Genomic DNA, 25998 nt, shown 5'->3' with positions numbered 1-25998 from the left:
ACATGGTCCTGTGTCACAGTCTCACCTCCTCATCCATTTCAACAGGCTGATTTACTACGGTCTTTCTTCTAAGAGTAAAGGTGCTGGGTAGGTCAACAAAAAGACTGGAGTTCCTCTCTACCATGACCCTTCCAGTAAGGAGACGAGAGACAGGCTGTGGTGAGGTTTTCTTTACCTACTGGACATTGTTCTCTCCGACTCAGGAGCACCATCTGTTATTACCTTATGAGTTGATTGTGTAACGTACTGAGAGACAGGTGTTAAAACTTGTTCACTGGGAATATCATCACCTTCTCTCATCATGCTTTATTTGAATATACTGTTCCTTCAGTGAGACACGGAAGGGCAGAATACCTCAGGTGCCCATCTGGTTTTAGAGGAGAACGTTTCAATTCAACATATTGTGTTCGTAAAGCAAATAACTTTAGCGGGCACTCAATTAATCATGCCCTCCAGCATTGCCTGATATATCAGTGAAATGTTTGAAGTTACCTAATCAAGGTGGTGGCAATAGTGATGTGAAGTGGGTAATTAAAACTACTGGCAATTTTAGATTTTCATTTAGATTTCACATCAGTCATCAGTCATATTTTTTATGATCATGAGCTGATAATATAGAAGCAGTAATAGTAAAACAAACCGTTTAACCCAAATGATAATTTATGCATAGACCATTAGTTCTCAGCAGTAGAGTACTGATATAGCCGATATTGGTTGAGCTCTGAAATACATACTGCAAAAACATTTGTCATCCGCAGTCAGTAAGCTGAGGTAGAATGGTGTAATTCTATTTAATAATAGCAGACTCGTTTCTGAAATCGCTTGGTTTTTCCAGTTATTTTCCTTCATCTCAGAGGACAGGCCAACCAAAGCAAAGCCCCTGGATTCCTGAGCAAACCACTATGCTCCTTGGCCCTGGTAGCGAGAGTTCTGAATGTTATTGTAACTGACATCATGTGACTACAAAGAGAACAGAAACGGTTGAGGGGACAATGGAGAGACGAAGAGAACCCTGAAATGCTATACTGCACTGTAGCCTATTGTATGTGGAGTGGATGTATTTGAAGTGGGCAGATATTGGTGTTTTACTCTTGTCTGTGATGAAGCTGTCAGAGACTTACTGTGTATACAATATGTGGAATGCAGGTGGATTCTAAGACAGAGTATGATGATAATGAAGATGAAGATAATGATGGAGACGTGGTATTCCTCACAGAAGTGATAGTCTCAGCCACCATCGTTGTCTCTGTGTGAGGTAGCAATAAGCCTGGGGACGAGGTTACGATATGACCATGATGACCATTATGCTAATGGTACCCATATTGGAAAAGACGGTGACCACGATGATGATGATGATGATGATGATGATACTGGACAGGTTTTACAGGTTGTAGACCAGCTGCAGCCAGTCTGGTGTCAGCTCTGCCTCAGCCAGTAGCACGGTGAGCGGCAGGCCAGCCACTAACAGAGCAGCCATTCCCTGGGTCTTGATGACTTCCAGATGACAGCCCAGACAGCTTGGCCAGAGGGAACTCAGCACTCAGTCACAGACAGAGAGAGAGGGGGGAGGCAGAGATAGGGAAGGGGAGGAGAGAGAGAAACAGACAGACAGAGTGGTGGAGAGGAAAGGATGAAGCAGTTGCATGTGAAGTGGTTTAGCAGTGCTCCAGTCAGCGTTCTTACCTCATTCTCCTGAGGGTTGTTTGTACACAGCTCTCTCCAGCTGGGGCCTGGCTGGCTGCTTTGATTGGCTGGTGACTGATCCACATTCAGATTCCATTGAGACAGACAGACGACAGGGAAGTGTCAGTGTGTGTGCGCTGGGCCGAGAGTCAGCATGATGCATCAGTGGGGTCTATTCATCACTGTGTTCTACTGCCAGCTGTTCCTGGCTGCTGCTCAACACTGGAGGAAAGGTAGGACACCTGAGTACCTCACAGAGTTTAGGCTGACTTCAGGTCAGTTTGAGGGGTCAACACAGACACGTTCATAGAAAGTTAATGGTTGTTGTGTAGACGTTTTCAGAACTAAAAGCAATAAGATGTAATGAACTGCATTTTGTAAACAAAGGAAAAAAATCTACAATATGGTTATGTATTAAGTACCGTTGTGTGTTATTATAACTGAACATTTAGCTGCCAAATAGATTATTTAGGTGGAGTTAAGTAGGCAAAAACAAATGTATGCAGACTTTTGTTCTGATGTGTTTGCAGACTTTTATGAGATTTTATGTTTTTTGAAGAAAAGACAAATGTTTTGTTTGCTTTGGCAAGGCTGTGGGTGTTAGTCTCCTGTATGTATATGATTGTGTTGACGAGAAGGAGAGAGATTATATTTTCTGAATATCTTTCAACAAAGTTCCCAGCGAAAAACAACTTCAAGTGCCTTCTTGTAATTGGGTCCAAACATTTGGATCCACATTCATACATTTTCCTTCCTTCCCTCCTTCCCTCCCTCCCTCCCTCCCTCCCTCCCTCCCTCCCTCCCTCCCTCCCTCCCTCCCTCCCTCCCTCCCTCCCTCCCTCCCACACACGTCAATGTTTGCTTCCTTAGAAATGTTGACGGCCAAAAATAGATCCCTCCAAATTAAGGAATGTAGGAGGGTGGATTTCAATCACTGAATCAGTCACATGATGTTGAACCTGCTTCAGGAAATGTGACTTAGCTCAGGTCTTTGCTGGCAGATGAGATCCAGTCATATGCATGATGTGTCTGTGTGGATACGAGCCTGACATGATCAGATAAAATAATACAAACTTTATTAGTCCCATAGGGGAAACTGGTCTGTCAATCAGTCATGTGTCTCAGTATCCATTCTGAATGTATTATTACATTATTACATCCATGTCATACTAGTACTAAGCTTATCTACTGTATGGCTATTGAATGTCAGATCGCCCCTAAAGACCATATCTGAATATTTATGATTTGATAGAGGGGACATGCAGACAGTGATTTAGAATAGGGGACAAACTGTAAGTGTAGCCCATGTGACTGTCTCTGGTCCACTGTGTCCCTCTGACTGCTCCCCAATTCTCCCCCAGCTGTTTTGACTGCAGCAGCTTGGAAAAACATCTGCATATCTGACTTGATATATTGTTATCCCTTCAACATTGTGACATATCTTGTCCCATATATGGAGCTCTCAGGTCTTCAGTCCACTGGGAAAGTTCTAATTAGGACATATACTTAGCTTGCTCCGGAGTGTGTCTATTCTGTGGAAAATATCAGTTTAGACATCCCAATACAAATGTGTAAACTGGTTAAGAAAACATAATTCATCAGTTGTAGTATGGGAAATGTTCCTGACTTTGGTTTTGGCTCTGACTTTAATCCAAATAACCATTACTGTAAACCTGGAGGACAGTGGCCTCTGTTTTTGCTGCTTTTCTCAAATCAAGACACAATTCCAGCCAGGACCATTTAGCACTGCTTGTAATGAATGGCTTTGTGTTTTCCCCTGGCTCATTGCATGTGCTTAGAGGGAGATTACAAGTTCCCTGCTTGTTTGTCAGGACACAGGGGACAGTGTCCTAGCAAACACTGATTATTTAGTCTAGCAAACACTGATTATTTAGTCTAGCAAACACTGATTATTTAGTCAAGCAAACACTGATTATTTAGTCTAGCAAACACTGATTATTTAGTCAGGCAAACACTGATTATTTAGTCTAGCAAACACTGATTATTTAGTCTAGCAAACACTGGTTATTTAGTCTAGCAAACACTGGTTATTTAGTCTAGCAAACACAGATTATTTAGTCTAGCAAACACTGATTATTTAGTCTAGCAAACACTGATTATTTAGTCTAGCGCTACAGTGGGCCGAGAAGCACGAGCGATGATTGATTTCGTCTAGCTCAGAGTTTGAAAACTGAGATCTACTTGCAGAGGTGGATCATCCACTTTAAACCAGCAAGCACTTATTCCATATGTGACCGGCTAGATTTGGAAACCGAGTCTACTGTGTATCAGACGACTGTGTTAGCCCGCTGAGCTAAAGCCTAGGCGTTACACAAGTCTTTGGGTCTCAGGCAAGATTACACATTACATGGGCATTGAACGTAGATGTTTCTTTGTGTTGCTGTTGTTCTGCTGAGGTGAAAAGAAGGTTCCCTCCTGTTCTTCACTTCTGACTCGGGCTCAACACAGTGGACTCAACTCATCATCTCTGTGTGTGGAATTCCAGCTCCACCTACCTCCACTTATAGATACACACTGGAAGGCATCAGGAAAGGATGTGCTCCTGGATAAAAGTCAACATTGGGGCTTAGGCTTTCCAATGCATACTGAATCATTATCACACTTGGATGCACAGTAGCACATATCAGCCCAAATCTGGGTGAAAACGATGACGGCAATGTCTGGCATTCCTCACAGCTGCTGTATGTATGGCGCCTGTGCAACTAGTGGTGAAACCCATAAAAATTGCTGGCTGGTTGGAGCAGCCATTTTGGAGCTAATATCTCCACAGAGGTATGGCATCGCCTTAACATCAAACGATTAATGGAAAAAATAAGCATGGAAATGAACCTCATAGACCTCATAACCTCACTGTTCACACTGGCTCTGTGCCAATAAAAGTTGTTGTCCCTATGGGTGTGTTCTATATGCTTATACATTCCAACGCTGAATATTTAACCCTTTTTCTGAATTGGGAGAATGTGGCAAGTGTTGTCCTGTCGAGAGTGTGAGGCCTTGGTGGCGGGACAGTTAGAAGTTCAGTGGAGGGGGACTGGGAGTAGCAAGAGCTGGTCTTGGATCAGATTCCATAAGGAGTACAGTCGGAGAACAGTGAGTGGAATTGTGCTGGGTGTCAGTTGACCAGGAGCTTATTCCTGATCAGTTTCCATTGAGAGGGACAATGTTTAAACTATGACCCTCATTAAGCTCAGTGAGCCTATATTTCTCTTGGCTCAAACAGCAGATTACTGTACAGTGATTGGATATCTGGCTTAGATTAGTAACAAGAGCACGTTCTACAGTAGTAGGGAATCTATCCAAGCTCAGATAGACACACCTACCAGAGAGTGACATTCTATGAGAGAATGAGAGTAAAGTATGGACAAATAGTTCCCTGCATGTTATGTTTTATAAAGCTCAGTCACAACCGCGTTGAACTCTTAACTGTTGAGAGGAAAACGTAATTTACCCCTAGTCACGCTGTGTTCCTGCCATAACCTTTCTGTTCTGTCCAGGGCCCAGGCATTCCTCAGACAGACTGAAGCACTCCATGATCGATGGTCTGTTTGTGTCCACTTCATACATGCTCCGACTTCCAATCAAGCTTCTTATTTGGACCTTGTCTGTCTGTACCTGACCCTTCAACCCAAAAGCACATGGCCTTGTACTTTCAGAACAGTCCCTGCCAGGTATTCAGGGCTGTAATGGAAAAGAAAGTGAATAACGTATTGAGGGAGAGATGCTGTTGCACCAAACTTTCTTTGGGTTGGGCTGGGTCATCTCTAGGTCATGTTAACAACATTTCTCAACGTGTCATATTTTTCTGTTGAAGTCAAATAATTGACCCACAAGAATGTCCCTATGTACTGTAGCTGCCTCTCAAACTGGTGAATGGTATTACCATGTCACTACTGTGACTCCTGCCTCAAATCATCCCCTCACTGTTCAGAAGCAGCTCAGAGTAATACAGAGGAAACACTGTTGAATGAAGCCGCTCAAAGTCCCATTATCTCACTTCATTTTAATCAGGCCTAGGTCATTTTTGAGAAAACAGGCGAGTCCTTTGTAGATATAATAACTACTATCTCCCTTACAGGTCAAAGAATAGGTGTGAAGGAGGTGGTTCAGCGAATGGTCTCATCTGAGATCAGAATACCTGCCTTAGCTGCATTTAGCTCAAGAGCTGCCTTTAGCTCAGCAGTCTTGTGGTATGCAAGAGACCAAGGTTGGAACCCAGTTGGTAAGCTTGTGTCCAGGTGTTTCTCTGCTTCTGCTCCTGGTTAGCTCCCCTTATAAATGACAGAGCTGCCTGAGTCTGCGGTTCTGAAGGCTGAGAGAGAGGGCTTTTATGAAGAGCAGACCACAGATCCTGAACTCTCAGGCCTGCTGCGGCACATATGCCCTGACACTTTGAAATCTGACCGCCCTACCCTATAGCCTATGCCCTATAGACACACCTGGCTCTTTGAAAAGAGGGGACATCTATTACGTGGGACATACTTGCGATTACCGGTGTCAGAGGTTAAAAGGTTTTCACCCGGTTTCACATAGGGACATCTGCTGCAGTTTACACCCTAGCTGTCTCCCACAAACCTGGGGCTCGATAGTTTAACCTATGTAGACATGTTTACAGTGTGCAGTAAGTGTAGGATTTTACATGACCTATAGCCACTGTGTCAATGTATTGGACTATATTGAATACTGTATGCCACTGCGTAAATACTGCAACGTGTGCTGAGTTTGACTGACCTCCTGGTCACAACAACAGCAACCATAGTCACCCGCTCAACGGGAAATTCTGGATCTATTGTATTTCAGGACTTCTTTTGGTTGCCATTGGTTTGATGAGTCATTCAACTACTCAAAATTCTATCTCTCCTCTTCTCACTTTCTCTCCCCTTTCTCTTCAGCCCGTTACACATCAGCTTTTAGAGTGAAGCGTGGCACACACTCATTGGTCAACCCCACCTTCCAGAACTCTGTGGAAGATGTTAACCTGCTGTTTGAGGTGAGTCAAAAACAGCCATCTCTGCTGAAATGACAATAATTGGCTTAAAAGGGGATTTAACTTATTGTGAATGTTACATGGAAAAAAATAAGATTTTTGTCAAATAAAGTTAAATCTTCCACAAATGTAAAGTTGTATTGCATGCTCTCAGTCTGTAACAGTCTGGCTCTTCTCTCCGACTCACAATGGATCATCTAGAGACCCTCCTCTCAGATAGTTTTGACTTTATTACTTAATAATGTTCTGACATTGAACTCCATATCCCAGAGGTCCCTGCTTCTTCTCGTTGTTGAGCCAGACCATATCCACTGTGGGCACAACCCAGATTCATCCACACATACTACAGCTGGTATGTTGGAGCCCAAGAAGCAAACATTATGTCTGGACATATACAGTTCAACCATCCACCGCTCTGATGTTTGAGTGGAAAACATGGACACAGAGGTCATAGGTTATTGAATCTTTGTGAATCTTGTGGGGTAGCAGCAAAACATGTTGCATCAGAATCAATGCCACTCAAGCTTTTATATTCACCATTGCTTCTAAATAAAATATCTTAGGCATAACAAGTCAAAAATATCTGATAGCTCATCTCTTGTGCTTTTGGGAAGAATTCTTAACTTTCAGAGACTCTGTTAGTTACCTAAGTGAGTTGTAGGTCCCGTAGGGACCCCTTTCTCCATGCTGTAGTAAACTCTTCTATCAGTCCTTGTCAGTGCCAAATATCAAATTGGCCCATAGACCCCTATGGAGATCTGAGAGCGCATAGAGTCTAATTGCTGATTTGGAATTGGGCAATACAGTATGGGAAGAGGCTACATTTCTACAGTTTGTTATGACAGAGCTCCGAACATAGCTGAGCAAACAACGGAAACCAAGAGGTACGTGTGCAGTAAGCAAAGATGGAGAGCTCTTGTCTTCAGCAGTGGGCCTATGTGTGTAGGTGTGTGTATCTCCTCATCTCCTCCTCTCTTCAGAGTTCCATTCAGAGAGAGAAGTGAAAGTTAAAGACGTAGTGAATGTTTGACTCCTCTTCTCCTACTAATTGAAGTGCTGAAACATTTCCTGTTTGATGTGAATCCTGTGGGTACCTTCCCACCTTCGACATGGAGGTCGAAGGTGGGAAGGGCAAAGACAGAGAAGCTGTAGGCAAACAGTGCTCATGGGTTCAAACTTTCTGAATTTCATACAGTTGAACTTGGACAACGAGAGTCATGGTTGGAGCAGGAACGTAGTTTTGACCCACTGGGAAAGGGAAGCTGAAGCCTCAGTCAGCAGTCGTCATCAGTCGTAGTGTGTGGGTAAAATCACTGGGGAAACCAAGCCAGGATAAAAAAAACATATTACAACCTATGTGTTGTGATAATTGCGTTGTTTGCTCTATAACCTGTTAGTTCATACGTCTTGACACCATGATATATAGGCCTAAGGCCGAGACAATAAGAAAACACTGGCAGAATAAACTCAACCAGGCCTTTGTTTCATCATTACAAAACCAGAGAGCAACCTCTGTCCAGTGAAGTCCACAAAGCATATTGAATGTAACCAACAGTTACATGAACAACAGCATGGTCAAGCAAATGAATGTTTCTGAAATTTTTGGACTACTTAACAGCTATTGATTTAGAACCATGGAGAGGTACCGCAAGTCGCAAAGAAACAGGAGCGGCCTTCACAATTCCAGCACTATTTCATCTTCATCATTTCAACATTATCAAATCACCTATGCTTAGTCTAATACAGTGACAACTAAAAGACACCAAAAACTATTTAGTCCAATCAACGTGAGCTAAATATGATGTGGCTGTCCATGGTTCTGATTTCTCTCTCTCTCTCTGTGTGTGTGTGTGTGTGTGTGTGTGTGTGTGTGTGTGTGTACAAGTAGAAAAAACACGTTCACTCACCCTACTTGTAGAAAAATGCCAATGCCGATCTCCTCTATTTCATGTTGACAAAACGGTCTATGACTGTCATACAGTACATGCTTTTATTTTTTGTTAAAATGCTTGCTAAAATGCTTGCTCGCTAGCCTAACTTCCTTTCATGGGAAACATTAGCTAGTTAACATTAGCCTTCTACATCTAGCTACATGTTGAACTTCCATCCTCTCAGACCAATGTATGAATTTATCCTTGAATCAGAATCACAGTTATAATAATTTGCCAGTATGGTGAATTAAGTAAAACCGCAAGTCCAAATCCCTATCTCCATCGATGGCTAATTTAGGAAAGGGACAATTTTAGCTAGCTAGCTAGCCACCGAAGGACAACAATACAACGAAATGCAACAATTCAAGTTGTTTTTGTCAATGACGTTTGGGTCTCGATGTGATGTGATAGGGGTGAAGCCAAATCAAAACTGGCTTCCCTTGACACTTTTTTTGGTGAGCCAGGACCATTAACAATTTAGCTCAACACTGATTGGCTATTATTTTATCCTTTTTTTAAATCAAGGCCAAACTATTTTTGACCAGACATCATCAGATAGATGGCCTACACATACAGAGACAAAGGGGGACAATTTCACTCGCTTTAATGTTTTCTCTGGTGAGATGCATTCCGCCTCTGAAAAACTGACACGAAAGATACATTTATTTTAAACTTTTTTTCTTGGACAATTTTTGGGGGGAAGCCTGACTTCCCTTGGCATCCATGAATGCATGCCAATGGGAGTCAGGTTACTCAAGGTAAAACTTCCCTCTATCCATGGAAGGAACGTAAACTTATTTTTAAGGTCTTAATTATTGAGTGTTTAGTCCGATTCAACAGAGGAATAAGGCAGCAAACATATTTTGTAATGTATTGTATGACCCCTACTGGTAAGAGCTTGACTTGTGTTCCAGTTATACCATTGGTGGCGCATGAGATGAGATTCACCCTGACTATGTGTGGGAAATTGCTCTGTTGATTCAATCAGTCAATTGATTAAATCAATCAAACAATCTCAGAACATGAAGGTATTGATATGACAGATGGACGTATGAAAAGTGGATCTGACAGAACCTGTAAAGAATCTGATACAACTGTGTCTGTCTTCTAGATCCTGCTGGCAGGAATGCAGATTGAGGGTGAGGACAAGCCCTTCGTGATCCCAGACAAGGAGCTGGCGTCTCTGAGGAGGGTCCAAAAGCTGGAGGTTATCTGTGAGGACGTCCTGCCCAAGAGACTATCCGAGATCAGACGTCTGACCTCCCACTTGTCCCAGCGCAGAGGTGCCCTAAGCAGGGAGGACTTTGAGCGCACAGTGCTCACTATGGTGTACACTGCCCAGACTCTGGTTCATACCACCTCCCAACACCAGAAGGCACTGTGGGGAGACGCCCTGCTGCAGCTGTTCAGGGCCATTCAAGAAGATCTGACGCCCCTACCCAGAACACCTCAGCACAACTAGTGTTATGGACATGTGGACACATTCTTTTAGATACTGTAATATACTGATCATTTTATATTGTAACACAAGTCACTTTTTGGCAGAAAATGTAAAGGATGTTTTCTATTGAGTTGTATTGTATAATCAAAATGACTGTTCTGATAATGTGTTTGGTTATGATCAAATGATGATATGATCTAATCATATTGAAAGGAGGATGTGGGGAAAGGAGGGATGTGAACAATATCCTGTTCATGTTCTATCTATCGGATTCCGTCTTGTTCCAGGACTTCAGATGTAAACAAACATTTTAAACATTTTATCAGTCACTCTGTCATCATGATTCATTACAGGTCTTTATCAAATCTTCTGTCCAGCTGTTTATCACAATCACATAATCTTTTCCCAGCACAGTCCTGTTGCGAAAAGGAGCTTCATGAAAAAAATAGTCCCGTGAGGTGCAGAAATATTGTATTGAACTGTAACATTGAAGACAGGGGTATCAATTTGCTCAGCTTATTTCTCTGCAATTGATATTATAATAAAATAATGATCAATATATATCTATTTGAAGTGTAACATGATTATGGGCATGTTATGAACCAAGATAAACACTGAAGAAGACAGTTCAGCTGAAAAGTATGTGTATGCTATCCTGATGCAGTAAAAACATGATTTATTTATAATGAAGTAAGCTTTATGCAGCATCTTTTAGACTGCAGACCCATTACAATTTTTTGGGCTTATCTGGATTCACAGGTTTTACGCACCAACAATACTTTTTGGAGAGCACTCTATGGTCCTCTTTTGATACGGCCTTGTTATGATTATGTGCAAATGATTGATATGACTTGAGGATGTTCATTCACATTTGCAAAAACGTGGGTAGGGATTTGCCTCAGTCCCAAACTGTTTTTATTTTGGAATTAGAGGATTTTAGCTGCTCTAGCCTGCAGGGAGGATGTCTGACTAGATGTGAGACATGGGGCCTCAGGCTTTCTACACATCCCCCCAGATCTACACATTCCAGCTCTTCAATGGCTACAAAGAAAGACGAGTGCCTAATCTGTGTCCTGTTTGCGACATAGTCCACCGCTGCTAGAACAGACTTTCCATTGACATACTGTTGCTTACAATGTTTCCCCCTCTTCCACTGCCTACAGATGACAGGTTCCTTCTCTGTGTCCAGTTGCTATTGTTTCCGGATGGTGATAGAACTGGTCTAGCTCTCCTGGTGGTCACACATCAAGGCACGGGTGAGTCCATGCCCCATGCTCCCGGTAGAGCCCACTAGAGCCCTCATTGATGAGAAACTGTGGTGAAGAAGTTTTTCCCCCAAAAAGAAGATCACCCTTCGTTCCTTTCAGCGCTCTGAGGATGGGAGGCGTTCGGCCATTATGCCAGTGATGAAACGGGGATGGTCAAAGGTAAGAACAGGTATGGTTTTGGGCTTGTGTTCCTACTTTGCCAGGTGTTACTATCTATGTTTGTGATACTTCATGCAAAATGAAAATTACAATATTTTGACTCGTTTATCAACTGTACAAATTGCTATAGGAAAGCAACTGAGTTGTGTTATTATCACGTACCGTGTGTGAAGTTGCCGAGGGCATCCGTTTTGGTGGTTTTTATGTGTGAGTCCATGGGCTTACTGTGGATCATGAGGCCTGTGTCTGGCAGTGAAACATGACCCAGGTACACACACACACACACACACACACACACCACACACACCACACCAAATTGCATAAGATATGCCTCTGCTCCAGTATGAATTTGAATTATTTTCAGTTAGCTCTCCCTACATAGTTGACTGTTTCTTTTCTCTGTGTCAGGTTGAGGAAGAAGGATATCTGTACTCCACTGCTGGTTCAGATCTCTGTGTACAGTTGTCCACATCAGCCAGGACTTCAGTGAGCAGGCTGCTGTAGCCTGTACAGTCGTAGAGCGCTGGTGTATGGCCCCTGTAGTCCAAAAGATAGACATCTACAAGGACGGAATCCAGGGAACCCTTTTTATACCAGCAGGTGACTAAACAAGATATTTGTACGCGATTAAATATCCTAAAACGCATTACGGTATATCATTAGACCAGAATGTTGACCTTGAAGTGTGATGGACTGTTAAATATTGGATGCAAGTGTAACTATATGACTGTATATGTTTTCCTCTATAAGGTCCTGGACCATTCCCTGCTGAGCTGGAGCTATCTGGGGGAGGAGGGGGTCTGTTTGAGCATCGCTCCTCCCTGTTAGCATCCCAAAGCTACGTCTCCTTAGTGCTGCAGTACCCCACGGACGTCTCTACAACGGTTGCCATAGGATGCAAGTACTTTGAGGTATTTGCACAGTTCATTGGGGAAAAAGATGCAAGAGGCCTGAAGTGTGTGTGCTCTGGAGTTTGTTGTGAACCTGCCGCCCCTACTTCAGACAGCCTTCACTATGCTGAGACCATCCTCAGGTGGCCAGTGATAGAGGCTATGTTTGGCTCCTCACTGGGAGTCCTTATCCCTGGCCGTTTACTCTGATGTCATTAACATGATTATTCCACACCTTCCTCTTTGAAATTGACTTATTTGATTGATAACCAGTTAATTGGTGAACTCAAATACTGTAAACAATTATTTTACAGGTGCTCTGTAGACACACCCCTCTCCTATTTGCCAACATATTTGTTGATAATTCCCCTCTTTTCCAGCCCAGATGTATGGTGTGTATAAGTGGCAGCCATGTTTTCCCTTTCAGATTGTCGCTTGTGTCAATAGCTGACAAGTACAACACGTGAGTGTGTTTTAACCGATTCTAAAGCAATGGGAAATGACCTCATTTGGAATGCACTGAAATTATAGTTGTATTTTGCTCAAATCTCTAGAAAGATGCACTTTGATGAGAACAACCATTTGATCTGGAGAGACACAATCCAGCCCATCACTGAGAGTGGCCCTAAAGTAGAGGTGATGGTATCTTTCAGACTGCATTGTATGCACACTATACTGTATGTATTTATATGCACACTATACTGTATGTATACAGTGAGGAACTGACATGTTTGTGGACCTATTTTTTGGCACCATAGGTCAGGAGGTTAAAGTGTCCATTACTGATGGTCATTGGAGAAGCTGACCAGAACTGTGCCACTGCAGAATCTGTCCAGGATGTAAGTACTGTACATTTAAGTTATTTAGTAGACATTTGTCCAGAGCAACAGACATGAGCAATTAGGGTTAGTCAGTTTGGGGATTCAAACTAGCAACCTTTCAGTTAATGGCCCCACACTTTTAACCCCTAGGCTACCTGCCACTACCTGATAATGCATACAAGTTGGCACACTAAAAGGCCTATCCCAGATATCACCTGACCTCTGACCTCTATGCACAGATGCGCAGTACAGTTTGTTGGAGAGGGTAGGGAACCTGTGTCTTACCCTGGGGCTGGTCACCTGATCAAACCTTTCTACACTCCTCACTTCCGCTCCAGCACCTCCAGGGGCAAAGGTGAGGGATTTTACAGAGCATCTCTCATCTGCTCCGACTTACTGTAAGGCTAGATCAAGGACACAGTCGATAGTATCACTAGACATTACATTACAAGTCTCTGAAAGGGATTGTTTTTCATTAGTATTTTTACCCTACTGTAAAACTGTAATGTGCTGTTGCAGTGATAATGTTGTGGAGAGAGCAGCCCAAATGGAGGAGGCTCCTGGAGTTCCTTCAGAAGAACCTGTACCAAAGACAGGACCCCTCTGTCCCCTCAGAGCTGTGAGATCCTCCTGGACTATCTCCATTATAGTCGTTGCTTCTCCAGCTTCATTATCTGTCAGGGCCCTATTCTTGAAATTAAGTAGAGACAATATTGGTTGGATTTGTTTTTACTCACCAGGTGGCAGCATTGCACAGTCTCTTAAATGGCTGGTCTGCTGCTTGTAGTTGTCATAGTAGTCAATGTCCTGACAATTACAAGGAGGAAGCAGAGGAGATGGTTGACATCGGCCTTTCATCAAAGTCCTTATAGGGAACCCTTTCTGTTTAAAGACCATGGATCAGACCTTGGGTTGAGTTGCGGTCTTCTAGCCAACCTGGTTGGAATTCCAAACTCCTGTGAGGTAACATGAAGTGTTATTGATATCAGCTGAGTTGAAGAGAATGAACACCGCTGCCTTTTAACTCTGATCAACTGCATACTTTTTTATTTTTTAGATGTCACCCATATATTCTCACTCCAGATTCCATTCTGGCAAAGAGGACCGATGGCCTAAACATCTCCATGTGTTGCACATATATTAAACCAATAGCCTGGTCTGGATCTGCTTGTGCTGTGTTGCTCCTATGGTCATTGTCATCCCAAACAATCATGCACAAACAGATCTGGGACTACTTAGGCTACTAAACCAATGCCTTGTCTAGTGATGAAGGATAAGTTCCCAATCTGGCAACCTGCCATGCCATTAAACTAAGGCCTTGTCTAGTGATGAAGGAAAAATACCCAATCTGGCAACCCGCCGTGCTGTTAAACCTTTACAGACTCAGCAGCCTTGTGGTGTGACTTGGCACCCCCCCCCCCCCCCCCCCCCCCCCGCCTTCCCCCCTATTATTATGAGGAGGAAGTAATCCAGCGCCTGTATCCCATGCATCAGACACACTCTCCGGCCCCGCCATGAAAAACATTCCACTGGCAGCCCCTCAGCACGGCCAAAATGGGCCAAATTCCTACTTTTGAAACATTGAAAGAATATGTTCATGTTGTGAGCCGAAAAAAGAGGAATAATAGATTAAAGCGATTTTAAAAGAAAACATTTGCATTAATCATTGTCACACATGGCGGCGGTAGAGAAGAGGACGGGGTGGAGGGGTTTAGATGGTTCTGGTTTGGTTCAGATGTTCTGATTTATGAGCTATAGAGCCAGGCACAGTGTGATGCTATTACCCAGATAATGATGCCACCTAGTGACCATGGCAATGTACAAATCCTGTAACTCTGGTTAGGGTCCATGCCATGTTACGTGGGCAGCCCACAGAACCCTAAATCTAGAATCCCTACTCCCCAGGGGCTGATAGTGAGGTAGGATTTTAGAAATGTGACCCCACCCACTTTTAGTACAGAGGTGGAAGGGAGGGTTGAAATATGTCCCTGTCCATCCAGAGTTTTGACAAACTGATATAGCATGTATAATGGCTAGGGAGCCTGGCTTTGACAGTGAGAGGGGATAGGGGGGATGGTGCCAACAGCGTGTGCGTCTCCGCTTGTGTGTGTGTTTGTTTCCTATGTGTTAGTCAGGGATTGGGATACCTCAGTGTATCCAACAGCCAATTACACAGTATGAGGAGGGTAGAGTCCAACCCATAACAACCTACATTAACAGCCTGCATGAGCTCATGAGATCAGCCTTAAATTACATAAACACACTACCAATACTTTGAATCACGTCACCAAGAATAGTTAAAACTACGTCTCAAAACAGATCAAATAAATATAAGCTGTTTAGTACATTTACGTATGCCATGCGTTCATTGGATTGGGTTAATATATCCTTCTGTCGCTGTTTTTGCCCTCAAAGGTGAGTTTCACAGCATAGACTGTCAATCTACTTCTTGCCAAGCACTTGCCCGCTTTGATGTGGTTTCTTGGGGAAGGCTTCTCCTCCAAAACCCCATAATGCTCAGTAACCGAAGCGGCCACATTTATCACAGCTCTTGGAATTCTGGCATTCTGCTCCATGTTCCCACAAAATGTATTTGTTGTGCATAGCGCCCCTGACACAGTTGATAAGCGATGGGAGATAGTTGTCAAGGAGGGAGTGATGAGGCTTATGCATGAGGTGGTTCTCTCCTACTCCCCCCTATAGCTCTTATCTAGTATTGTTATGTAGAGGTGCTTAGTTCTCATGAGAGTTCTGGTATTGTTATGTAGAGGTGCTGGGTTCTCATGAGAGTTCTGGTATTGTTATGTAGGGGTGCTGGGTTCTCATGAGAGTTATGGTATTGTTATGTAGGGGTGCTGGGTTCTCATGAGAGTTATGGTATTGTTATGTAGAGGTGTTGGGTTCTCATGAGAGTTCTGGTATTGCTATGTAGAGGTGCTTAGTTCTCATGAGAGTTCTGGTATTTTTATGTAGAGGTGCTGGGTTCTCATGAGAGTTATGGTATTGTTATGTAGAGGTGTTGGGTTCTCATGAGAGTTCTGGTATTGTTATGTAGAGGTGCTTAGTTCTCGTGAGAGTTCTGGTGTTGTTATGTAGAAGTGCTGGGTTCTCATGAGAGTTCTGGTATTGTTATGTAGAGGTGCTGGGTTGTCATGAGAGTTCTGGTATTGTTATGTAGGGGTGCTGGGTTCTCATGGGACTTTTGGTATGCTCTGTTTCAACACAACCCACTGCAAGGGCCTTTAACTCAATTTGTCCCGGTGTAATCTTACCACAGGTGCTTGCTTCCCAAGGGGAAATGTTCATTGTGTGTGTGTGTGTGTGTGTGTGTGTGTGTGTGTGTGTGTGTGTGTGTGTGTGTGTGTGTGTGTGTGTGTGTGTGTGTGTGTGTGTGTGTGTGTGTGTGTCATTTAATAATTTTTCTTCCCCATTTTATGTTTCTCAGTTTAGTTCGAAAAGCAATGGTAGATACAGAGGTCGCAATAGATCCAGGACAGTTATACTGCCAATATGATACAGATGAGATCAATATGTTTCCGACCATTTCTGTCGATCCATCTGAAATGTGATATATGAGCATTTACATATTTATACTGAACAAAAGTATAATTGCAGCGTGCAACAATTTCAGGGATTTTACTGAGTTACAGTTCATATGAGGAAATCAGTCAATTGAAACAAATGCATTAGGCCCTAATCTATGGATTTCACATGACTGGGAATACAGATATGCATCTGTTGGTACCTTTAAAAAAACTATCTAGTTTGACCACCATTTGTTTCATGCAGCGCGACACATCTCTTTTGCATAGAGTTCATCAGGCTGTTGATTGTGACCTTTGGAATGTTGTCCCTCTCCTCTTCAATGGCTGTGGAAAGTTGCTGGATATTGGCGGGAACTTGAACACGCTGTCATACACGTCAACCCAGAGCATCCCAAACATGCTCAATTGGTGACATGTCTGGTGAGTAGGCAGGCCATGGAAGAATTGGGACATTTTCAGCTTCCAGGAATTGTGTATAGATCCTTTGACATGGGGCCGTGCAGTATCATGCTGAAACATATAGGTGGTCTGCTGTTGTGTGGTCGTTCATACTTACTGCCAAATTCTCTAAAACAACATCGGAGGTGGCTTATGGTAGAGAAATGAACATGCAATTCTCTGGCAACAGCTCCCTCAAAACTTGAGACATCTGTGGCATTGTACTGTATGACAAAACTGCACATTTTAGAGTGGCCTTTTATTGTCCCCAGTACAAGGTGCACATGTGTAATGATGATCATGCTGTTTAATCAGCTTCTTGATATACCACACCTGTCAGGTGGATGGATTACCTTGGAAAAGGAGAAATGCTCACTTTTTGTGAGTATGGAACATGTCTGGGATCTTTTATTTCAGCTCATGGAACATGGGACCAACACTTTACATGTTGTGTTTATATTTTTGTTCAGTGTACTTTTTTCTTTTGATCATGTGATTTAACTACTTGGGTACCCCCAACTAAGAATTCAGGTAACACTAAATCTAGGTCATATCTAGAAAAGATTCCCTTGTGGTAATCGTTGGAATTTGCGGATACTGGATGCCCGCTGTATCTGTTTTTGTTGCACCTCAAAATTTGATTGGTCCAATAAACATGGGATCACAGGTGTTTTACAGGTACTGATTGACTTCCACAAGGCTGGAGAGGAGATCATGAACAGCACAGATGTGGTTGCTTCAGATATAGTTGCTTACATGTGAATCACTCCATTTCTTCCATCAGGTAAAGATAATCTTTAACAAAACGGATCCTCCTGAAGAGCTATGTCAGCTCACACAAGCCCTGGCAGGGACCCAAATGAGACCGGCGCACGCTGCAGTTAAATCACATCTGAACTCATCACTGTCACTGTAATATAGGCTGTGACAAACAGCATTTTCCATATCATATCCAGCATTCGTTTTTTTTGCGTCGTCGTCATTTATTTGATGACACATGGGATTGATGCAGGCAATATAAACAGAAAAAGGAATGTTTCAAGCAGGTCTCGTTCTAATTGAAATGTGTTCCAGATGAGTCAGAGTTCTCAATCACATTGTGCGCGTCAAGACGTGTGTTGGGGGGGGGGGTCAGGGGGTGTGTTGGGGGGGTCAGGGGGTGTGTTGGGTGGTGAGGGTGGTCAGGGTGTGTGTTGGAGGGGTCAAGGTGTGTTGGGAGGGTTGGGAGGGTTGGGTGTGTTGGGGGGGTCGGGGGGGTGTTGGGGAATCAGGAGGTGTGCTGGGGGGTTAAGGCGTGTTGGCTGTGTAGGGGGGGGTCAAGGCGTGTGTTGGGGGTCAGGGGGTGTGTTGGTGGGGTCAGGGGCTGAGTTGGGGAGTGTATTGGGGGGGTCAGGGGATGTGTTGGGGGGTCAGGGGGTGTGTTGGGGGTCAGGGGGTTCGTTGGGGGTCAGGGGGTGTGTTGGGGGGTCAGGGGGTGAGTGCCGGTGGCTGTATCCCTCAGGGAGTTTTTAGCTGCACTCTCTGGTGAGGGTCTGTTGACTCTGTCAAATAGCTGTTGTCATGGCCCACTGATTAAACAGCAGAAGAAAAGAAGGAAGGAGAAGAGGGGGTCAGGGGGGACCCAGAGACCCCTGATCACTTTGGCATGAGGCCGACCGAGACCTACAACCATTCAGCCCGCCAGGGACGTTTTTGCTACTGAAAAAGATCAGATCTGTGTTCTTACTGGACAAGTTTGGTAGTATACCTCCACGTTTCTCTCTACACCAACATGTTATCTCTACTGAACACCACCCAGCAGTTAATGCCAGAGGAGCAACAGCCTTATCACGCGCCCACACTGCCCCGTACTGTCCAGTCCCCACAATAGACTCAGTGTATTAGCTATGTGGTTACAGCAATCTGTTTTTAATAGACTCTCTCACTTTGGACATTGTGCAAATGTATTTGCCATCACAGGCGTGGGTTTCTCTCCCGTTGTTGCTTGGCATCTTTGTGGAGGCAGTTATCACACAACTGATTTTTCTATTGGTTGTCATCCAAGGAGAAACTCTTGTGTGATTTTCTTGGAGAACATAAGAAGACAACTGTGAGTAATGAGTAAACAACTGGCTGCATGAGGTGTGCTGACTGCTGGAAAACACTTTTAGAAGAAACACTGCACTTTCCTGCACTGAGGTTTAAGGCCAATGGTTACTGACCCAGAAACAGAAGGTGGGACTGAAACAGTCAAACACTTGACTGTAAATCAACTCCAAACTGTTTAGGTCCTTGGCAGATTTCCATCCTATCATTTTCTCTGTTTATTTAAGAAATAATCATTAAAAGGGTAATCCACAGATGAAATAATAACAAAGTATAATCCCCGCCCCTGTTTCAGTAATACATTTAGCTGTGAGATTGGGCTGGAGAAATGTAACCACTCTCAAATTCATAGACAGAGCTATAGATGCAAGGACATAAAAATTACAGTTTTAACTTTGTTTTGAGGCTGTATAGTGTTTGTTTATATTTACTTTGTTTACAAACATTGGAGTAACTAAGCTCATGAGGCATTTAAAGGTTATATTCTTCAAGAATCAATTAATTCATCATTAAATGTATACGTCCAAAAATGAATGTTTCAGCTGCAGATTGCCCCTTTAAGTGACTGTAGTATCTGTGGTCAGCAGGCTCTGTTTTCTCTGTAGCCATCTTCGTATGGTTTTAATGTGCATCGTGCTGTTGTGTCAACACATACAGGAAACCCCGTGTTAGTCCTTGACGTACGGGGAATTAAAGTGTTTATTTCTCACAGAGTAAACCGTGAAATTAGGTGCATGTGCGTCAGTGTGCACATACAGTACCTGTGTGCTTGCGTGCGTATGCACGTACGCGCATTCGTCTTTGTGTGTGTTCCCCTCAGATGCGCTCCAACCCACCCCTGAGCTGCCAGTCACCAGAGGCAGTAGGGCCATTATGTGTGTGTGTTCAGTGTGAAACTAGCTGTGAAGACGTGTGTGGCCCTCGGGGAGCCAACCTGACCCTGAGAGCCGTTTAGTCAAACTGCTCATCCTTCCATTTCAACACGCCATCTGACCTTAGGGGTATGACAGTCTCCAATTGATGACCTCATCAGTAAGAGACACATGTAGCATAACCTCCCTAGATCATACCTTAGTCGTCACCGCTGGGTGGTGGTGCCTTATGGGAGTGGTGCCTTATGGGAGTTTTAAGCGGTGTCCATATGACAGACATTGCTTGGCCTAACACACCCCAGGCTTTATTCCACAATGGGGAAAGTATGTTAACTTGGATCACATAGTAGAAAGTAAAAAGCTGTTGGCTTATTGAATCCCCCTTTCCCCTCCTTTCTTGTTAATGGTGTTTTTCAGGGGAACAGATGTGTTGACTGAGTCACATAAGGACTCTGCAGATGCTCTGGGTTGAGGAGTTGAAGCATTCGTGTCCTGGAGAATACATAACACATAGTAGGAGGGATATGATGTGGTGATCAATGTGTCCACATGAGGATTCATGTAGAGAGAGAGAAGGTAAAGGGAAAGGGGGATACCTAGTCAGTTGTACAACTGAATGCCTTCAACTGAATGTGTCCATGTGTCAACTGAAATGTGTCTTCCGCATTTAACCCAACCCCTCGGAATCAGAGAGAGAGAGAGATACAGTGCATTTGGAAAGTATTCAGACCCCTTGACTTTGTCCACATTTTGTTAAGTTACAGCCTTATTCTAAAATGGATTAAATAAAAATTCTCAGCAATTTACACACAATACCCCATAATAAAAAACAGAAATACCTTATTTCCATAAGTATTCAGACCCTTTGCTATGAGACTTGAAATTGAGCTCAGGTGCATACTGTTTCCATTGATCATCCTTGAGATGCTTCTACAACTTGATTGGAGACCACCTGTGGTAAATTTAATTGATTGGACATGATTTGGAAAGGCAGACAACTGTCTATATAAGGTCCCACAGTGGACAGCAAAAACCAAGCCATGAGGTCGAAGGAATTGTCGCTAGAGTTCCGAGACAGGATTGTGTCGAGGCACAGATCGGGGGAAAGGGTACAAAAACATTTCTGCAGCATTAAAGGCCGCCAAGAACACAGTGGCCTCCATCATTCTTAAATTGAAGTAGTTTGGAACCACCAAGACTCTTCCTCGAACTGACCACCCGGCCAAACTGAGCAATCGGGAAAGAAGGGCCTTGGTCAGGGAGGTGACCAAGAACTCGATGGTCACTCTGGCAGAGCTCTAGAGTTCCTCTGTGGAGATCGGAGAACCTTCCAGAAGGATAACCATCTCTGCAGCATCTCAGGCATTTATGATAGAGTGGCCAGACGGAAGCAACTCCTCAGTAAAACGCATATGAAAGCCTGCTTGGAGTCACCTAAAGACTCTCAGACCATGAGAAAAATGATTCTCTGGTCTGATGAAACCAAGACTGAACTCTTTGGCCTGAATGCCAAGTGTCACACCTGGAGGAAACCTTGCACCATCCCTACGGTGAAGCATGGTGGTGGCAGCATCAAATCAATCAATCAAATTTATTTTATATAGCCCTTCGTACATCAGCTGATATCTCAAAGTGCTGTACAGAAACCCAGCCTAAAACCCCAAACAGCAAGCAATGCAGGTGAAGAAGCACGGTGGCTAGGAAAAACTCCCTAGAAAGGCCAAAACCTAGGAAGAAACCTAGAGAGGAACCAGGCTATGTGGGGTGGCCAGTCCTCTTCTGGCTGTGCCGGGTGGAGATTATAACAAAACATGGTCAAGATGTTCAAATGTTCATAAATGACCAGCATGGTCGAATAATAATAAGGCAGAATAGTTGAAACTGGAGCAGCAGCACAGTCAGGTGGACTGGGGACAGCAAGGAGTCATCATGTCAGGTATTCCTGGGGCATGGTCCTAGGGCTCAGGTCCTCCGAGAGAGAGAAAGAAAGAGAGAATTAGAGAGAGCATATGTGGGATGGCCAGTCCTCTTCTGGCTGTGCCGGGTGGAGATTATAACAGAACATGGCCAAGATGTTCATAAATGATCAGCATGGTTGAATAATAATAAGGCAGAACAGCATCATGCTTTGGGGATGTTTTTCAGCGGCAGGGACTGGGAGACTAGTCAGGATCGAGGGAAAGATGAACGGAGTAAAGTACAGAGAGATCCTTGATGAAAGCCTGCTCCAGACTGCTCAGGACCTCAGACTGGGGTGAAGGTTCACCTTCCAACAGAACAACGACCTTAAGCACACAGCCAAGACCATGCAGGAGTGGCATTGGGACAAGTCTCTGAATGTCCTTGAGTGGCCCAGCCAGAGCCCTGACTTGAACCCGATCCAACATCTCTAGAGACCTGAAAATAGCTGTGTATTGACGCTGCCCACCCAACCTGACAGAGCTTGATAGGATCTGCAGAGAAGAATGGGAGAAACTCCCCAAGTATATGTGCCAAGCTTGTAGCGTCATACCCAAGAAGACTCGAGGCTGTAGTCACTGCCATAAGTGCTTCAACAAAGTACTGAGTAAAGGGTCTGAACACTTATGTTAATGTGATTTTTTTAAATTATTATTTATTGTAACTTCACAAAATTTTTGATTTTAGATTTGTCATTTGTATTGTGTGTAGATTGATGAGAAAAAACACAATTGAATCCATTTTAGAATAAGGCTGTAACTTAACAAAAAGTTAAGGGGTCTGAATACTTTCCGAAGACACTGTATATCTTGGCATCACTGACAGACTTCACAGTTATGATCATGTTTGCTCCTATCTGTTAAATAGGCCTATGATTGATGTGCAGTCAACTAAGGTACGCACATAGCTCTAGGAATGAGCTTTTACTGTTCCTGATCCCACTGATATATATGTGGGAGACATAGCGTATGTCCATCTGCACAAAGCTCAACTTCAGCCCGGCCTTTGTGAATCCCTCCCAACACAGCCGACTTGAAGTTTACCCAGGAAATCCTTGTCTGGTTAGGGTGCCAAGATTGCCCAGAGAGAGGTTATCTAGCGAACATCTGCTCTTTGTCCTGAGCGTTGGCTTTGATTCTCCTGCAGCGTGTTCAGTCTCATAGTCCAGACATGGAATCAGCATGGAATCCTAAACACATCATGATTAGATAAGAAGCTTTCTCTTTATCACATTCAAGTCATTGCTTTACAGCTTTGCGGTGACTCTCAAGGACATATATGCTGATTATGCAGAACAGTAAATGTGTTCATTAATCTGGTCCAGTATATGGCTTGAAGCATGGAGTCCATGAGTGCATTAATGCAGTCGGTACTGCCTGACATGGAGCCATTCATCTAGAAATACAGAGAATCAAAACTCACTGTTACTTCTTACTAAACCCTAACTCTTTAAAACACTAATAACAGGTTCTAGTGTCCATGACTCAACACATGCCATGCAGGGAACCTCTCATACATTTGCGGATGCATCAATGGAAGAAGTGACCTCTGGCGCAGCGCCGGACACATGGCAGATGAACCTTGGTCCTCTCTGGGGCTGTAATGAGGAAGAGGGCCCATAGCGTGCTGGAGGAATATGAACCACAGGTTAATGTTGACAGAATCAATCAGAACCTAAGTAGAATTACCTAAGCCTGTACCGCCCGGGTCCCCAGGTCATCCATTCACGTAATTAGCAAAGTACTATTCATCTACAGAGGGAGAGGGGCTTGGATACAGCTCCCTCAGCACTCTGAGGCTGGGCCAATTAAATAGCTGGTATTAATACAGCCATGCGTACACAGACAGACAGACAGACAGACAGACAGACAGACAGACAGACAGACACACACACACACCTCTGGGATTAGAATACAGGGGTGGGCATCCCATCCGTCCCTGTGGATTGGGCGATATTGATCTGGCCTGAAGTAATCCCCTTTAAAACATGAGGGACTAAATAGGGCTGTCACACTGTTAGAGTAATATAACTGATTGGTACTGTTAGGTCAGAGAAAAAAAAGAACGAGCAGCATACTCAAAATAGGCCTCTTCAATTGAGTGAAAGTGAATGGGAAGACTAGGGGGTAAGGATGGCTTGATTGAAAGAAAAAAAGCTCCCAGCACACTGCGCTTTCATAGTGTCACTTGTTTATTTTGTGCCAACGTTTCACCTTCACACCCGTAGCTTGTGGTGGGAGAACGGTCTGTGAGTGTGAGGGTGTTTCTTGTTTGTTTTCTATTTACCCAATATGTATGTCTTATCGTCACCTTGCTCCCAGCCTTGCCTCATGTTGTCCACATGTGTTACTAATCCAGCCTGCTGACTGCCTGATGGTTTGGTGTAATGAGCATGTTTCTTATGATGCAGAGCTGGCCTTAACACTGCAGCAACCCTCCCTCAGAGAATGAGTTCATATCTGAGCTTCCAACATGAAGAAGAAAATAAGCAAATCTGTAAGTGATTCCAGGATATGGTCAGGAAGATACTGCAATCAGCGGGCTATACGGAAAGTCTAAGATCGTCAAGATGTACTGGTAAGAACGCTTTTGGAAATTGTAAAAAGCTGCAAGTTGTCTAGCGATTTACAGTATATCCACATACTGTATCAGTAAATTAATGTGTATTTGATTGATGGTAACACATATTGAACACCATAAATTGTAGGACATTGTTATATGCAGTAAATAGCTATGTACTCCTTCTACTTGTTATTGTCATACCTTACGGATGACATTTCAAAAAGCCTGGAATGAAAGGAAGGGGTTGGTTTACAGTGCCGTGCGAAAGTATTCGGCCCCCTTGAACTTTGCGACCTTTTGCTACATTTCAGGCTTCAAACATAAAGATATAAAACTGTATTTTTTTGTGAAGAATCAACAACAAGTGGGACACAATCATGAAGTGGAACGACATTTATTGGATATTTCAAACTTTTTTAACAAATCAAAAACTGAAAAATTGGGCGTTCAAAATTATTCAGCCCCTTTACTTTCAGTGCAGCAAACTCTCTCCAGAAGTTCAGTGAGGATCTCTGAATGATCCAATGTTGACCTAAATGACTAATGATGATAAATACAATCCACCTGTCTGTAATCAAGTCTCCGTATAAATGCACCTGCACTGTGATAGTCTCAGAGGTCCGTTAAAAGCGCAGAGAGCATCATGAAGAACAAGGAACACACCAGGCAGGTCCGAGATACTGTTGTGAAGAAGTTTAAAGCCGGATTTGGATACAAAAAGATTTCCCAAGCTTTAAACATCCCAAGGAGCACTGTGCAAGCGATAATATTGAAATGGAAGGAGTATCAGACCACTGCAAATCTACCAAGACCTGGCCGTCCCTCTAAACTTTCAGCTCATACAAGGAGAAGACTGATCAGAGATGCAGCCAAGAGGCCCATGATCACTCTGGATGAACTGCAGAGATCTACAGCTGAGGTGGGAGACTCTGTCCATAGGACAACAATCAGTCGTATATTGCACAAATCTGGCCTTTATGGAAGAGTGGCAAGAAGAAAGCCATTTCTTAAAGATATCCATAAAAAGTGTTGTTTAAAGTTTGCCACAAGCCACCTGGTAGACACACCAAACATGTGGAAGAGGGAGCTCAGGTCAGATGAAACCAAAATGGAACTTTTTGGCAACAACGCAAAACGTTATGTTTGGCGTAAAAGCAACACAGCTCATCACCCTGAACACACCATCCTCACTGTCAAACATGGTGGTGGCAGCATTATGGTTTGGGCCTGCTTTTCTTCAGCAGGGACAGGGAAGATGGTTAAAATTGATGGGAAGATGGATGGAGCCAAATACAGGACCATTCTGGAAGAAAACCTGATGGAGTCTGCAAAAGACCTG

At 43.6% G+C, this 25998-nt stretch overlaps 1 protein-coding gene and 1 pseudogene across 1 annotated transcript; both read left to right on the top strand.

The window, feature by feature from the left end:
- Positions 1-982: 982 nt before the first annotated feature.
- LOC110490486 (protein FAM180A) lies at positions 983-10623 on the top strand. Its single transcript, XM_021563895.3, has 3 exons — positions 983-1916; positions 6594-6691; positions 9731-10623. The coding sequence occupies exons 1-3, from the start codon at positions 1838-1840 to the stop codon at positions 10079-10081; spliced, it is 528 nt and encodes a 175-aa protein (XP_021419570.2). The 5' UTR covers positions 983-1837; the 3' UTR covers positions 10082-10623.
- Positions 10624-11702: 1079 nt separating this feature from the next.
- LOC149978146 (bile acid-CoA:amino acid N-acyltransferase-like) lies at positions 11703-13821 on the top strand (annotated as a pseudogene).
- The last annotated feature ends 12177 nt before the right edge of the window (positions 13822-25998 follow it).

This window comes from Oncorhynchus mykiss, chromosome 15 (genome assembly GCF_057628025.1).
Source record: "Oncorhynchus mykiss isolate SJ-2025 chromosome 15, ASM5762802v1, whole genome shotgun sequence".
Lineage (NCBI taxonomy): Eukaryota > Metazoa > Chordata > Actinopteri > Salmoniformes > Salmonidae > Oncorhynchus > Oncorhynchus mykiss.
This window is presented reverse-complemented; position numbering and strand designations above follow the sequence as displayed.